Source organism: Chiloscyllium punctatum, chromosome 1 (assembly GCF_047496795.1).
Source record: "Chiloscyllium punctatum isolate Juve2018m chromosome 1, sChiPun1.3, whole genome shotgun sequence".
Lineage (NCBI taxonomy): Eukaryota > Metazoa > Chordata > Chondrichthyes > Orectolobiformes > Hemiscylliidae > Chiloscyllium > Chiloscyllium punctatum.
The window spans coordinates 169899666-169916301 of NC_092739.1; the positions used below are offsets into that span (position 1 = coordinate 169899666).

Sequence of the window (16636 nt, forward strand, 5' to 3'; positions counted from 1 at the left end):
AGAATCCAATCAGGGTGCACACTCTCTCTGGACTGGACACTACAATCAGGGAGCACACTCTCTCAGGACTGGACACTGCAAACAGGGACCACGCTATCTCAGGTCTGGAGAATCCAATCAGGGAGCACACTCTCTCTGGACTGGACACGGCAATCAGGGAGGTAAAAACAATGACTGCAGATGCTGGAAACCAGATTCTGGATTAGTGGTGCTGGAAGAGCTCAGCAGTTCAGGCAGCATCCGAGGAGCTTCGAAATTGACGTTTCAGGCAAAAGCCCGTCATCAGGAATAAAGGCAGTGAGCCTGAAGCATGGAGAGATAAGCTAGAGGAGGGTGGGGGTGGGGAAATATTAGCATAGAGTACAATGGGTGAGTGGGGGAGTGGATGAAGGTGGATACAATAAATGATATTAGTGGATGTGCAAGTAAAACCTTGATGGATGTGGAAGGCTCCTTTAGGGCCTTGGATAGAGGTGAGGGAGGAGGTGTGGGCACAGGTTTTACAGTTCCTGCAATGGCAGGGGAAAGTGCCAGGATTGGAGGGTGGGTTGTAGGGGGGCGTGGACCTGACCAGGTAGTCACGGAGGGAAGGGTCTTTGCGGAAGGCGGAAAGGGGTGGGGAGGAAAATATATCCTTGGTGGTGGGGTCTGTTTCGAGGTGGCAGAAATGTCGGCAGATGATTTGGTTTATGCGAAGGTTGGGAGGGTGGAAGGTGAGCACCAGGGCGGATCTGTCCTTGTTACGGTTGGAGGGATGGAGTCTGAGGGCGGAGATGCGGGATGTGGACGAGATGCATTGGAGGGCATCTTTAACCACGTGGGAAGGGAAATTGCAGTCTCTAAGGAAGGAGGCCATCTGGTGTGTTCTGTGGTGGAACCGGTCCTCCTGGGAGCAGATCCAGCGGAGGCGGAGGAATTGGGAATACGGGATGGCATTTTTGCAGGAGGTAGGGTGGGAAGAGGTGTAATCCAGGTAGCTGTGGGAGTCGGTGGGTTTGTAAACTATGTCAGTGTCAAGTCGGTCGTCATTAATGGCGATGGAGAGGTCCAGGAAGGGGAGGGAGGTGTCAGAGATGGTCCAGGTAAATTTAAGGTCAGGGTGGAATGTGTTGGTGAAGTTGATGAATTGCTCAACCTCCTCGCAGGAGGACGAGGTGGCGCCAATGCAGTCATCAATGTCGCGGAGGAAGAGGTGGGGAGTGGTGCCGGTGTAATTACGGAAGATCAACTGCTCTACGTAGCCAACAAAGAGACAGGCATAGCTGGGGCCCATACGTGTGCCCATGGCTACCCCTTTGGTCTGGAGGAAGTGGGAGGATTCAAAGGTGAAATTGTTAAGGGTGAGGACCAGTTCGGCCAAACGAATGAGAGTGTCAGTGGAAGGGGACTGTTGGGGACGTCTGGAGAGGAAAAAACGGAGGGCTTGGAGGCCCTGGTCATGGCGAATGGAGGTGTAGAGGGATTGGATATCCATGGTGAAGATAAGGCGTTGGGGGCCGGGGAAACGGAAGTCTTGGAGGAGGTGGAGGGCGTGGGTGGTGTCTCGAACGTATGTTGGGAGTTCCTGGACTAGGGGGGGATAGGACAGTGTCGAGGTAAGCCCCACTCTCTCTGGACTTGACACTGCAATGAAGGAGCACACTCTCTCTAGACTGGACACTGCAATCAGGGAGCACACTCTCTCTGGACTGGTCACTGTAATCAGGGATCACAATCTCACTGGACTGGTCACTGCAATCAGGGAGCACACTCTCTCTAGACTGGACACTGCAATTAGGGAGCACACTCTCTCGGGACTGGACACTGTAATCAGGGAGCACACTCTCTCCAGACTGGACACTGCAATCAGGGATCACAATCTCACTGGACTGGTCACTGCAATCAGGGAGCACACTCTCTCTAGACTGGACACTGCAATCAGGGATCATGCTCTCTCTGGACTGGACAGTGAAATCAGGGAGCACACTCTCTCTAGACTGGACACTGCAATGAAGGAGCACACACTCTCTGGACTGGACACTACAATCAGGGAGCACACTTTCTCGGGACTAGACACTGCAATAACGAAGCACACTATCTCTGGACTGGACACTGCATTCAGGGAGCACACTCTCTCTGGACTGGACACTGCAATCAGGGAGCACACTCTCTCGGGACTGGACACTGCAATCAGGGAGCACACTCTCTCTAGACTGGACACTGCAATCAGGGAGCACACTCTCTCTAGACTGGACACTGCAATCAGGGAGCACACTCTCTCTAGACTGGACACTGCAATCAGGGTGCACACTCTCTCGGGACTGGACACTGCAATCAGGGAGCACACTCTCTCTAGACTGGACACTGCAATCAGGGACCACGCTCTCTAGACTGGACACTGCAATCAGGGAGCACACTCTCTGTGGACTGGACACTGCAATCAGGGAGCACACTCTGTCTGGACTGGACACTGAAATCAGGGAGCACTCTCTCTCTGAGCTGGTCACTGCAATCAAGGTGCACGCTCTCTGGTCTGGACACTGTAATAACTCAGCACACTCTCTTGGACTGAACACTGCAATCAGGGAGCCCAATCTCTCTGGACTGGACACTGCAATCAGGGAGCACACTCTCTCGGGACTGGACACTGCAATCAGGGAGCAGACTCTCTCTAGACTGGACACTGCAATCAGGGAGCACACTCTGTCTGGACTGGACACTGCAATCAGGGAGCACACTCTCTCTGGACTGGACACTACAATCAGGGAGCACACTCTCTCTAGACTGGACACTGCAATCAGGGAGCACACTCTCTCTGGACTGGACACTGCAATCAGGGAGCACACTCTCTCGGGACTGGACACTGCAATCAGGGAGCACACTCTCTCTAGACTGGACACTACAATCAGGGAGCACACTCTCTCTAGACTGGACACTGCAATCAGGGAGCACACTCTGTCTGGACTGGACACTGCAATCAGGGAGCACACTCTCTCTGGACTGGACACTACAATCAGGGAGCACACTCTCTCTAGACTGGACACTGCAATCAGGGAGCACACTCTCTCTGGACTGGACACTGCAATCAGGGAGCACACTCTCTCGGGACTGGACACTGCAATCAGGGAGCACACTCTCTCGAGACTGGACACTGCAATCAGGGAGCACACTCTCTCTGGACTGGACACTGCAATCAGGGAGCACACTCTCTCTAGACTGGACACTGCAATCAGGGAGCACACTCTCTCTAGACTGGACACTGCAATCAGGGAGCACACTCTCCCGAGACTGGACACTGCAATCAGGGAGCACACTCTCTCTGGACTGGACACTGCAATCAGGGAGGACACTCTCTCGAGACTGGACACTGCAATCAGGGAGCACACTCTCTCGAGACTGGACACTGCATTCAGGGAGCACACTCTCTCTGGACTGGACACTGCAATCAGGGAGGACACTCTCTCGAGACTGGACACTGCAATCAGGGAGCACACTCTCTCTGGACTGGACACTGCAATCAGGGAGCACACTCTGTCTGGACTGGACACTGCAATCAGGGAGCACACTCTCTCTGGACTGGACACTGCAATCAGGGAGGACACTCTCTCGGGACTGGACACTGCAATCAGGGAGGACACTCTCTCGGGACTGGACGCTGCAATCAGGGAGCACACTCTCTCGAGACTGGACAATGCAATCAGGGAGCACACTCTCTCTAGACTGGACACTGTAATGAAGGAGCACACTCTCTCTGGACTGGACACTACAATCAGGGAGCACACTCTCTCTGGACTGGACACTGCAATCAGGGAGGACACTCTCTCGGGACAGGACACTGCAATCAGGGAGGACACTCTCTCGGGACTGGACGCTGCAATCAGGGAGCACACTCTCTCGAGACTGGACACTGCAATCAGGGAGCACACTCTCTCTGGACTGGACACTGCAATCAGGGAGGACACTCTCTCGAGACTGGACACTACAATCAGGGAGCACACTCTGTCTGGACTGGACACTACAATCAGGGAGCACACTCTCTCTGGACTGGACACTACAATCAGGGAGCACACTCTCTCTGGACTGGACACTACAATCAGGGAGCACACTCTCTCTGGACTGGACACTGCAATCAGGGAGCACACTCTCTCGGGACGGGACACTGCAATCAGGGAGCACACTCTCTCGGGACTGGACACTGCAATCAGGGAGCACACTCTGTCTGGACTGGACACTACAATCAGGGAGCACACTCTCTCTGGACTGGACACTACAATCAGGGAGCACACTCTGTCTGGACTGGACACTACAATCAGGGAGCACACTCTCTCTGGACTGGACACTGCAATCAGGGAGCACACTCTCTCTGGACTGGACACTACAATCAGGGAGCACACTCTCTCTGGACTGGACACTACAATCAGGGAGCACACTCTCTCTAGACTGGACACTGCAATCAGGGAGCACACTCTCTCGAGACTGGACACTGCAATCAGGGAGCACACTCTCTCTGGACTGGACACTGCAATCAGGGAGCACACTCTGTCTGGACTGGACACTACAATCAGGGAGCACACTCTCTCTGGACTGGACACTACAATCAGGGAGCACACTCTCTCGAGACTGGACACTGAAATCAGGGAGCACACTCTCTCTGGACTGAACACTGCAATCAGGGAGCACACCCTCTCTAGACTGGACACTGAAATCAGGGAGCACACTCTCTCTGGACTGGACACTGCAATCAGGGAGCACACTCTCTCGGGACTGGACACTGCAATCAGGGAGCACACTCTCTCTGGACTGGACACTGCAATCAGGGAGCACACTCTCTCTGGACTGGACACTGCAATCAGGGAGCACACTCTCTCTGGACTGGACACTGCAATCAGGGAGCACACTCTCTCTGGACTGGACACTGCAATCAGGGAGCACACTCTCTCTGGACTGGACACTGCAATCAGGGAGCACACTCTGTCTGGACTGGACATTGTAATCAGGGAGCACTCTCTCTCTGGACTGGACACTGCAATCAGGGAGCACACTCTCTCTGGACTGGACACTGCAATCAGGGAGCACACTCTGTCTGGACTGGACACTACAATCAGGGAGCACACTCTCTCTGGACTGGACACTGCAATCAGGGAGCACACTCTCTCTGGACGAGACCCTGCAATAATGCAACATACTCTCTCTAGACTGGACACTGCAATGAAGGAGCACACTCTCTCTGGTCTGGACACTGCAATCATTGTGCACATTCTCTATGGACAGGATACTGCAATTAGACAGCACAGTCTCTCTGGACTGGACACTAGAATCTGGGATCACGTCCTCTCAAGATTGGACACTGCAATCAGGGAGCACACTCTCTCACGACTGGATACTGCAATAATGCAGCATACTCTCTCTAGACTGGACACTGCAATCAGGGAGCACACTCTCTCTAGACTGGACACTGCAATGAAGGAGCATACTCTCTCTGGACTGGACACTGCAATCAGGGAGCACACTCTCTCACGACTGGACAATGCAATGAGGGCGGTAAAAATAATGACTGCAGATGGTGAAAGCCAAATACTGGATTAGTGGTGCTGGAAGAGCACAGCAGTTCAGGCAGCATCCAACGAGCAGCGAAATCGACGTTTCGGGCAAAAGCCCTTCATCTGGAATAAAGGCCTGAAGTGTGGGGAGATAAGCTAGAGGAGGGTGGAGGTGGGGAGAAAGTAGCATAGAGTACAATGGGTGAGTGGGGGAGGAGATGAAGGTGATAGGTCAAGGAGGAGAGGGTGGAGTGGATAGGTGGAAAAGGAGATAGGCAGGTAGGACAAGTCCGGACAAGTCATGGGGACAGTGCTGAGCTGGAAGTTTGAAACTAGGATGAGGTGGGGGAAGGGGAAATGAGGAAGCTGTTGAAGTCCACATTGATGCCCTGGGGTTGAAGTGTTCCGAGGTGGAAGATGAGGCGTTCTTCCTCCAGGCGTCTGGTGGTGAGGGAGCGGCGGTGAAGGAGGCCCAGGACCTCCATGTCCTCGGCAGAGTGGGAGGGGGAGTTGAAATGTTGGGCCACGGGGCGGTTTGGTTGATTGGTGCGGGTGTCTCGGAGATGTTCCCTAAAGTGCTCTGCTAGGAGGCACCCAGTCTCCCCAATGTAGAGGAGACCACATCGGGAGCAACGGATACAATAAATGATATTAGTGGATGTGCAGGTAAAACTTTGATGGATGTGGAAGGCTCATTTAGGGCCTTGGATAGAGGTGAGGGAGGAGGTGTGGTCACAGGTTTTACAGTTCCTGCGGTGGCAGGGGTAAGTGCCAGAATGGGAGGGTGGGTCGTAGGGGGGTGTGGACCTGACCAGGTAGTTACAGAGGGAACGGTCTTTGCGGAAGGCGGAAAGGGGTGGGGAGGGAAATATATCCCTGGTGGTGGGGTCTTTTTGGAGGTGGCTGAAATGTCGGTGGATGATTTGGTTGATGTGAAGGTTTGTAGGGTGGAAGGTGAGCACCAGGGGCGTTCTGTCCTTGTTACGGTTGGAGGGGTGGGGTCTGAGGGCGGAGGTGCGGGATCTGGACGAGATGCGTTGGAGGGCATCTTTCCCGTGAGGAGGTTGAGCAATTCATCAACTTCACCAACACATTCCACCCTGACCTTAAATTTACCTGGTCTATCTCTGACACTTCCCTCCCCTTCCTGGACCTCTCCATCTCCATTAGTGACGACCGACTTGACACTGACAGTTTTTACAAACCCACCAACTCCCATAGCTACCTGGATTACACCTCTTCCCACCCTATCTCTTGCAAAAATGCCATCCCGTATTCCCAATTTCTCCTCCTCCGCCTGCTCCCAGGAGGACCAGTTCCACCACAGAACACAACCAGATGGCCTCCTTCTTTAGAGACCGCAATTTCCCTTCCCACGTGGTTAAAGCTGCCCTCCAACGCATCTCGTCCACATCCCGCACGTCTGCCCTCAAACCCCACCTCTCCAACCGTAACAAGGACAGAACGCCCCTGGTGCTCACCTTCCACCCTGATTGTGCTCCCTGATTGCAGTGTCCAGTCCTGACAGAGTGTGCTCCCTGATTGCAGTGTCCAGTCCTGAGAGAGTGTGCTCCCTGATTGCAGTGTCCAGTCCAGAGAGAGTGTGCTCTCTGATTGCAGTGTCCAGTCTCGAGAGAGTGTGCTCCCTGATTGCAGTGTCCAGTCCAGAGAGAGTGTGCTGCCTCATTGTCGCGTGCTCTGCTGGTCCCTGTGGATCAGGCCGTACTGGCATCTGATTGACTTTGAAGAGCTGGGAAAGCAGTGACTCTCTCCTGAGAAGGAAGCAGCAGAAATAGAGCTGGCGGTGCATATCCTGCAAGCTGGTCAATCGGTAAATTATCAGGCACAGCTGGCCAGGCAGTGCCTCACTGACCCCAACTTCCACCAAGTACAATGGATCCAGAAGATGACATTTTGCCCATTGAGCTTGCTCTGCTTTTTAACATGACCCTGACTGATTTATTTTTACCCAACCCAATACCCTGTGCCCTAATTATATCAGAAATCTCAGTCTCTACCTTAAATAAAATCTAAGACTGAACTTACATATGCTAACTGCATATAAAATTGGTAATATTCACAACCCTCTGAGTAAATAAATTCTGCTCTTCAATCTGTGCGCTATCCAGTTCCTGCTCTTGTCTCCAAACTTCACCAGGAAGAACAATATCCCATTGGCTTTCTTGATCAACATTTCTCCTTGTCCTGTGCATAAAACACTCCAAAATGCCTCACTCCCTGAACTCCCTCCATACCCTCCCATACTTTGCACTTTTGTCTCCTGGTTCCCTAACTATTGTCTCATTAAATAGGCCACTCCTGAGGGCAGACTACCTTGCCTAATGTTCATCTTTCTCTCCTCTCTAGCCTTTCGTAACACCAGTACACTTTTCAAACACTTCCATTCTCCCTGTCTTACCAATCAGCAACTTCTGCTCATGCACGACATTGGTGTCATTGACATTTTGGGATTCTTGCATCAGTTCTGATCAGTGCAAAGTGGGAATTTTTATTGTCCACACCAGTATTTACAGTTTCAACACCTCCTCATCTTGTCTGTGATTCCATTACCTTGTTGAGGCCACATCTGGTTCCTTCTCGAATTAGATCTGGAATGTCCGAATCAGGTAAACTGGAGAAAGTTCCTCTGCATTCGTACTTCACCCCACGGAAAACAAAGCTTGAATGAAAAGTATTCACATCCCCTCCTCGGATTGGAGAAGGATTTCCGCCATTACATTGGATCTTCCCACACTTTACATTCCTGTAGGGACGAGAAGAACAATGATATGTTTTGTGTACAGGAGCGGCTGCAGTCAGTATTGTGTGAATTTGTGTGTCCCTCCTCAGGATAAATCAGCTCAAAGCTATCACATATTATGCCTTTTCAGATAATAATCCACATTCTCACTAATCCCTGATAATCTTTCAGTGTCTTTGCTGAGCACAAATCTATCTCACTTGACCTCAGTCACATCCAAAGGCTCTGCTTCCACCAGCCTTTCTGAAAGAGAGGTCTAAGGACTCATGAGCCTTGGAGAAACAGGATTCCCTCATCTCTAATTTGAACAGTAGATCCCTCAGTTTTAACAAGTGACAAACCCCTCACTGAGATTCGATCCTCAGAAGAAATATCCCATCCATATCCACCCAGTCAAGTCCCTTCAGGATCTTAAACGCTTTAATCAAGTCACCTCTGACTCTTCTGAACTCCAGAGCATGTAGGCCCAGCCTGTCTAGCCTTTCCTGATAAGGCAATTTGCCAAAACCATGTTGAACTGAAACATAACCTTTCTACTCTTGCATTCAATTCCCCTCACAACAAACCATAGTATTCAATTAGCTTTCCCGATTACAGCTCTCTGTGGCAAGGAATTCCAAAGACCCATAACCATCTGAGAGAAGAAATTCCTCCTCCTCTCAGTCTTAAATTGGTGCTCCTTTAGTCGGAAACTAAACCCTCCGCTGACAGAGCCACCCATGAGGGGAAACATCCTCTCAGTATTGACCCTGTCCAGCCACTTCAGAATCCTGTTTTTCAATGAGATCATCTCTCAACCTTCAAAACTCTAGTGAGTAGAGTCCCAACCTTCTTCGCCTTTACACCAACAACAATCCCTCCATATCAGGGATGATCCTAATGCCTTTCTCAGAACTGCCTCCAATAAAATGATATTTTTCTCTAAATAAAACTGCTCACAGAATTCCAGACGTAGTCTCATGAACACCTTGTACAGTTGCAGTAAGGCTCCCCTACCCTTATACTCCGTGGTCCTTGAAATAAGCGCTTCTTAATTACCTGCTGCTCCTGGGTGCTAGCTTTCTGTATTTCTTGCATAAATACCACCAATCCCTTCGTGTCACAGCTTTTAGCAGTTTCTTTCCATTTCAATACTATTCTGATTTGTTCTCCATTCCGAAATGAACAATTTCATATTTTCCCACATTATACTCCATTTGCCAACTTTTTGCTTGTTTACTTAACCTATCAAAATCTTGATGTAAACTTTTTGTTTTAATCATTCACCGGATGAGAGCATCACTAGTTAGGCCAGCATTTATTGCCCATCCCTAATTGCCCAGAGGACAGTTAGAGGTCAACCACATGGCTGTGGGTCTGGAATCATATGTAGGCCAGACCAGGTAAGGATGGCAGATTCTTTTCCTGAAGGAGAATAGTACTATTTGCATCCCTCTCACAACCTGCCTTTCCATCTAATTTTGGGTCATCTGCAAAGTTGGCTCCAGTATATTCACTCTATGTCCTTCATATATGTTGTAAATCAAGGGGTTGAGTTGCCTCCTTCTGCTGCTATGTCTTCTACAGGACCTTTGCCATTATCAGTCTTGGCATAGAGTATAAGAGCAGGGAGATTATGTCAGAGCTGTACGTTACTTTGGTGAGGCCACAGCTGGCGTTCTGTGTGCAGTTCTGATCTACACATTATAGGAGGGATGCGATTGCACTGGAGGGCAAGATTCACCAGGATTCAATAGGAACAAATGAAACTGAAAACAAAAATGCTGAAAGTCACAGTGGGTCAGGCAGCATCTATGGAGAGAGAGCAAGCAGACGTTTCGAATCCAGATAACTCTTCATCAGAGATTTGCCCGGTGTTGCCTCGGGTGGAACATTTCAGCTTTGAGTCGAGGTTGGATAAGTTTAGGTTGTTTTCTTTGGAGCAGAGAAAGTTAAAGGGGGCACCTGATCGAGGTGCATAAGATTATGAGGGGCATGGATAGCGTGGATAGTATTGGCTGTTCTCCTTAGTTGAAGGGTCAATAATGAGGGGACATAATTTTAAAGTGAAAGGCAGGAGATTTAAAGGGGATTTGAGGAAATGATTTGAGGAAATGGTGGCATTGGGCAGGCATTGCCTGGAAGGGTAATTGAGGCAGGAAACCTGTTAAAAGTACTTGGATGAGCATTCCTGCTCCTCGGATGCTGCCTGACCTGCTGTGCTTTTCCAGCACCATGCTCTCAACTTTGAGCTATGCGCCGAGCGCGGGAAACTGAGACTGGTAGAGGTAGTAGTATAATTTTGGGCAGTATAACTTTGATGGGCTTAAGGGCGTCCACTGTACAGAATGATTTTATAAATCTGTGAACGTACTTTGCTGCACATCCAACGTAGACATTCTGTTCATTCTTGCCACAGTTTCCATATTGGTCTCCTGCTTTATTTTTTACTGAGTAACACAAATCATGTGCAGATACTGCACCTATCAGAGAAAAAGGGGTAGAATTACAGAGATTTGACAAACTGGAAACTGCTTCCCTATCACACAGTCATCTTCCCAGCCCAGCCTCAGTGAGCAGGTATTGGGATCTGGGAGAAGTTACAGACACAGAGTCAGAAAAGGAGAGAGGACAACAGACTAAGAGATTGACAAAAATACAGTAACAATATAGTGAATGGGCAAGTCAAGATTTGATTAGATGGATGCCTGGAGTGTCACACTCACTTGTGGTTCCATGTCATGAGCTTGTGGGAATCTGACACTGAATCAGGGAAAGGACTGTCCTCAGAGTGGGATTTTAATTCCACTTCACATTCCCTTTCTGACATAACCATCCTTAGCTTCCTCCATTGTCAGAGCGAATCAGATCACAAATTGGGGGAACAGTACCTCATCTTCCGCCTGAGCAGCCCACAGCACAGAGGACTCAACATTATGTTCTCCAATTTCAAATAACTTCCCTCCCCATCTCCCTGCTCCCTTCCCACTCCCTCCCCTCCCTTCCATTCCTTTCATCAACCCTTCCTTACAGTCACCAACCAGATTCATCTCTCCCATCGACTAACTCGGTCGTACCCTCCACCTGTGTTCACCTATCCCTACCTCACCACTTCGCACTCTCCCTCCTTTATCTGCAGCTCCCCTTCCACCCACCCCTCATCCTGAAGAAGGGTTGCACCCAAAACATTGACTTCTCCACCTCCTGATGCTGCCTGCCTTGCTGTGTTCCTCCAGACTCCTGTCAGTCCCACCTGATGCCGCCTGGCCTGCTGTGTTCTTCCAGCCTCCTGCCTTGTCTATTTTTAAGGTTTGCACCCATTTATCAAAATGTAAGTCTGACCTGGTTGCTTCTTTATGTCTTCTGAACCACTGTCTATATGCTTCTGGTACCAATTCATGAGCACTTAAAATAGCCTGTTTAACCATTTTGTAATCTCTTGACCCCTCATCTGACAGCACAGCAAATACCTCATTAGCTCTGCCTACCAGTTTAGTCTGAACTAGCATTACCCAGAAATCCTCAGACCACTCCATCTGCCTAGCCAATTTTTCAAATTAAATAAAGAAGGCGTCACTTTCTCATCAAAATGTGGCAGAGTTTTGACATATTTGTATACATCACTAGCTTCTTTCTTCATCTCCATCCTGTTAACATGACTTTCATGACTAATTCACAACTTCTGAAGCTCAAATTCTCTCTCTCCCTTTCTTTTCTCTCCCTTTCTCTTTTTCATTTTGCTCAGCTAAGAATATTCTCTCTCTGCCTTTATCTTCTAACTCCGTTTGCCTCAATTGCAATTTAAGTTTTTCTAACTCTACGTCACTTGTCTGTTTCTCTGAGGTTTTAACCAACTCCATTACAAGTTCAGCTTCTCTTTTGCCTTTGTTTGAACCTAATTCTAACCTGGAAAAAGTGAGGACTGCAGATGCTGGAGATCAAAGTCGAGAGTGTGGTACTGGAAAAGCACAGCAGGTCAGGCAGCATCCAAGGAGCAGGAGAATTGGCATTTCGGGAATAAGCCCTTCATCAGATGCTGCCTGACCGGCTGTGCTTTTCCAGCACCACACTCTCGATCCCAATTCTAACCTGTCTGCTAACTCTAAAAGTATATCCTTCTGATCTCTCTAAACCTTCTTGGCAAATTTGGGATGCATCTTCAAACCTCAGAATCTCTTCAGCAATGTTAAGAGCCATTTCTCTCACTTCGAATTTAACCATCCACAAGAAACTGAAATTAAACAAATTTTCTCACTGAAGTTTTAGTTAAGGATCTGGACACTAATTACCAAGTTTTTAAATCTACTGGATCTTTTGTACTCCAAATCTGTTCAAATTTGTCCAAATCCTGGATGATGAGACCTCAAACTGTTGTGACAATGAGTTAGAACCCCTCTGTTAAAGCCAAACCCCCAGAAAACCTCACCTCACCTTGTAATCTGTTCAAATGTGAGGGAGTGACAGAGAACTCTGAATTTCCACTACTTATAGAAAAATAACACATTATTTTCCTAATAGAACACTAGACAAAAATTATTAACAAATCCAATCCCCGTTTTTCTTAACTAATTACTTTCTGATCCTAACTCTTTCAAAATGCTGTTCCAATAACACAATTATTAACCATTGCACTAACTTAATCTCAATCTCTGTCTTCTTTGCTGTCTTCAGTCTTCCGTCCGATGATCTCCCTGGGTCATCTTCTTACTTTTTACTGCATTTACACAAAAAGATACCTTTTGATGGAGAGTGTTTCCAAATTTATTTGAGAGCAAAATTTAGATGGGCAGTCATCCACAGTGCAATCTTCTACAGAGCGATTTTATTTAGCCGTTGTCCATAGCGTGATTTTATATAACGCAAAGTTGCTGAGGGTCACAACTGTCACATTATAGCAGAACAACATGACAATTTGACAGAAAGAACACAGACATGCACTCTCCAAACAGACTCCAGCAGATCCATCTTCTCCAGGATAATTAGGGATGGACATTAAAAGCTGGCCCAGTCAGTGAGGCTCACAATTCATATTCAACTGGAATGGAATGGTAAGTTTATATTTCATTTCTATGTTGGTTATGGACCTAATTGGCTCGAACAATATTGTCCACTTCAGTAACAAGTTTTCAAATCTCATTGTGTTTCAAAATATTGACATTTACCAAGACAGTGAGGTTGATAACTTTTAACAATCTGCTGAGACATAAAGCAAACCCTGAACATGGCTTCCTTCAAATCCTTATCCTGCTGAACAAACTCATCCAGCAGCTCCCCTCTAATAACCTGCCTCTTCATCTTGAAGATCACTGAGGAACACAGAACAGGAGGACACCATTCAGCCCCTCAAGCCTACCCCATCTGGGCTGAGGGTGATCTAATTCAATTACCTGCCTTGAGCCCATATCCCTTCATTCTTTTGCTTAATAAAAATTTATATTTAACTTCAATAACTGAATTAGTATCAATGTTGTTTGAGGAGTGAGTTCCAAACCTCCAATGCTCCTGTGTGTACAGTGTTTTATATTTAATTCAGTTATGGGTGTCACTGGATGGGCCAGCATTTAATGCCTGTCCCTAGTTGCCCTTGAGAAAGTGGGGGATAAGCTGCCTCCTTGAACGACTGCAGTCCATCTGAAATGCATTGTCTGAATTGAAATGTCACTTCTTGTATACACTGATAAAATCTTTAGTTACCTTGGAGCATTGACTTGAGAGAAATTCTGGAATTTGCATTTTAATCAATCGAAACCTACATCTCCCTTCTAACAGATTAAGTGAGGGAGTCAGCCATTTCACATCGGTTGTGTGACCCTTTGATCTTTCACTTATAAATTCTACATCTGATGCTTCCTTACCCAGTGCACCTGATGATGGAGCAATGCTTCAAAAGCTAATGTTTTCAAATAAACCTGTCAGACTATAGCCTGGTGTGGTGTGATTTTTGACTTAGTCAATAAAGATTGACTTGGTGCTGAGAAACAAAATTATAACCAGGAGAATTAGAATTTTCTGAGTTCAGGGGACTGACTCCAAACTGCCTGGTCCACAGCCGGAAGGAAGAAGCTCTACTGGTTGGAGTGCACTGTCAACTCTGTTCTTTTCTGCTGTATAAGCCTCTCTACAGATCAATCTGAGGTATTGTACTTTGGAAAGTCAAACCAAGGTAGAACTTGTACAGTAAATGTTAAGGTCCTGTGGTGTGTTGTAGGATATAGGAGTACAAATATAAAGTGGTGTCACAGGTAGACAGGGCGGTGAAGAAGGTATTGAGCACGCTGGTCTTCATCGGTCGAGGCGTCAGGAGTTGGGGCGTTATGTTACACTTGTATAAGTCATTGGTGAGGCCACACCAGTTTTGGTCACCGTGTTATAGGAAAGACATAGCTAAACTGGAAAGAGTGAAAAGAGGGTTTACAAGGATATTGCCAGGAGTAGTAGGCCTGAGTTATAGGGGGAGGCTGGCCAAGATAGGACCTTATTCCTTGGAACATAGGAGAATGAGGGGTGGCCTTATTGAGGTGTATAAAATCGTGAGGGGCACAGATAGGATGAATACATAAAGTCTTTTTCCCAGGGATGGGGAATTGTAAACTCGAGGTCATAGGTTTAAGAAGGCCCTGAGGGGTAACTTCTTCATGCAGAGAGTGGTGAGTATATGGAATAGGCTGCCAGAGAAAGTGGTGGAGGCAAGTAAAATAGCAACATTTACAAAACACTTGGTTAGGTACATGGATGGGAAGGGTTTAGAGGGATGTGGAGCAAATGTGGACCAGGTTGGGCTGAAGGACCTGCTTCCTGTGTTAGTTTATGACTGTATTTCCACTGTTGCTGCTGCCTGGGCCAACCCAGTTCTGTTGACACATGGCATTCCCACCTCTCCTTTTTCTGTCTAGGCCCTGCCTCAGGTCCCACCTCAGAAATGTTGTTGCTACCCGGAGCTCCTTACATGTGGATTGTTGCTGCTCCGGGACTTTGCCGAGGGGACAGATGGTCACCGTGAGAGGGTCCAACCGGCTCTCGACTGCTGAGGTGTTGGGCTATTTGCCATACAGCTGGGTTGGCTTGGAATGACTCTTCCTCAATTCACTCAAGGGGAGGGCAAGGGATTGTTATGCCCCTTCCCCACCTTCCCAGTAGATGCTTTTAACAGTTTCACTGGTGGTGTTTGCACACTATTGCAGACAATGTAGAATACCATAACCAGCCTCAACACCAACAGCAGCAGGGAGTCACAGCGTAAATTCCAGAACTTTGCGGCCCTTCAGAACAGGAAGCTTGCAGTGTGCTTCCTGCAAGAAACTCCCATCTCCTCAGGAAAAAATGGGAGGATGACATGAGTTGCCTCACCTGCAGATCTGGTGGGATGGCTATCTTATCGGACCCACAGTTTCAGCTTGGGGGTCAGGGAGCCTGTGCCAGGCCATTTGCTCGGCGGAGGGTTTGGTCACGGTGCTTCACTTTGTGAACGTCTACGTTCCTGTGTCCAGACCGAGGCAAACGTGTTTCTACGAAGAAGTGTCTGCTCTTCTCGCCTAAATTGACAAAGACCTGGACTGATTTGGCATCAGGGAGGAGGTTGAGAGACCTAGTCAAGTCCTTCAATTCGATGGACATCTGGCCAAATGTCCATCCTGACTCCATCACCTTCACCTCCACCACCACCTGGCATCCATGCTGGTCCACATGATTCACCCAGACCAGTCCTACATGGTCCCGGGCAGGAGGATTCACAACAATATCCACCTGGTCTGGGACCTGATCCATTTCTGTCGATGGTCTGCTTTGCCGAGCACCTTCCTGTCTCTCAATCAGGAGAAGGCATTTGACAGGGTCGATCACGAGTACCTGCTCGGGACTCTGTGGGCATTTGGGTTCGAGACACAGTTCGTTGCCCAGATCTGACTTTTGTACGCCTCCGCAGAGTGTCTGGTTAAAGTTAATGGGTCCCTGACGGCGCCCCTTCGCTTTGGGAGAGAAGTACGTGAAGGCTGCCCCCGTCCAGCCAGCTGTATTCCCTGCACGTGGAGCCTTTCCTGCGCCTCTTGCAGAGGAGGTTGTTGGGGCTGGTTCTGTGTGGCACAGGCACGGGGGGTGGTCCTCTCGGCCTACACCAGCGACGTGCTCCTCACTTTCACCGACCCGGCTGACCTGGGGAGGATGCGCGAGTGCCAGGCCGTGTACTCGGCGGCGTCTTCCGCCAGGATCAACTGGGCCAAATGTTCCGGACTACTGGTCGGTCCGTGGTGGGTGGACTCTCTGCCGGAGGAGTTACGGGGGTTCAGCTGGAGTACCATCCATCTCCTCTACCTGGGGGTCTACCTCAGCCCGGCTGAGGAATCCTGGCCGGCCAACTGGCAGGAGCTGGAGGCCAAAGTCT

The 16636-nt window shown here is 48.8% G+C and overlaps 1 protein-coding gene across 1 annotated transcript in view; it reads right to left on the reverse strand.

Moving 5' to 3' along the window:
* Positions 1-16636, reverse strand: part of LOC140480726 (disintegrin and metalloproteinase domain-containing protein 12-like) — a 545040-nt gene that overhangs the window by 279988 nt on the left and 248416 nt on the right. Inside the window, exons 15-16 of the mRNA XM_072576009.1 lie at positions 10634-10742; positions 8091-8283 (exon numbers count right to left, since the gene is read on the reverse strand). Of these exons, the coding sequence (XP_072432110.1) occupies positions 8091-8283; positions 10634-10742 (302 nt within the window). The remainder of the gene's footprint in view (positions 1-8090; positions 8284-10633; positions 10743-16636) is intronic.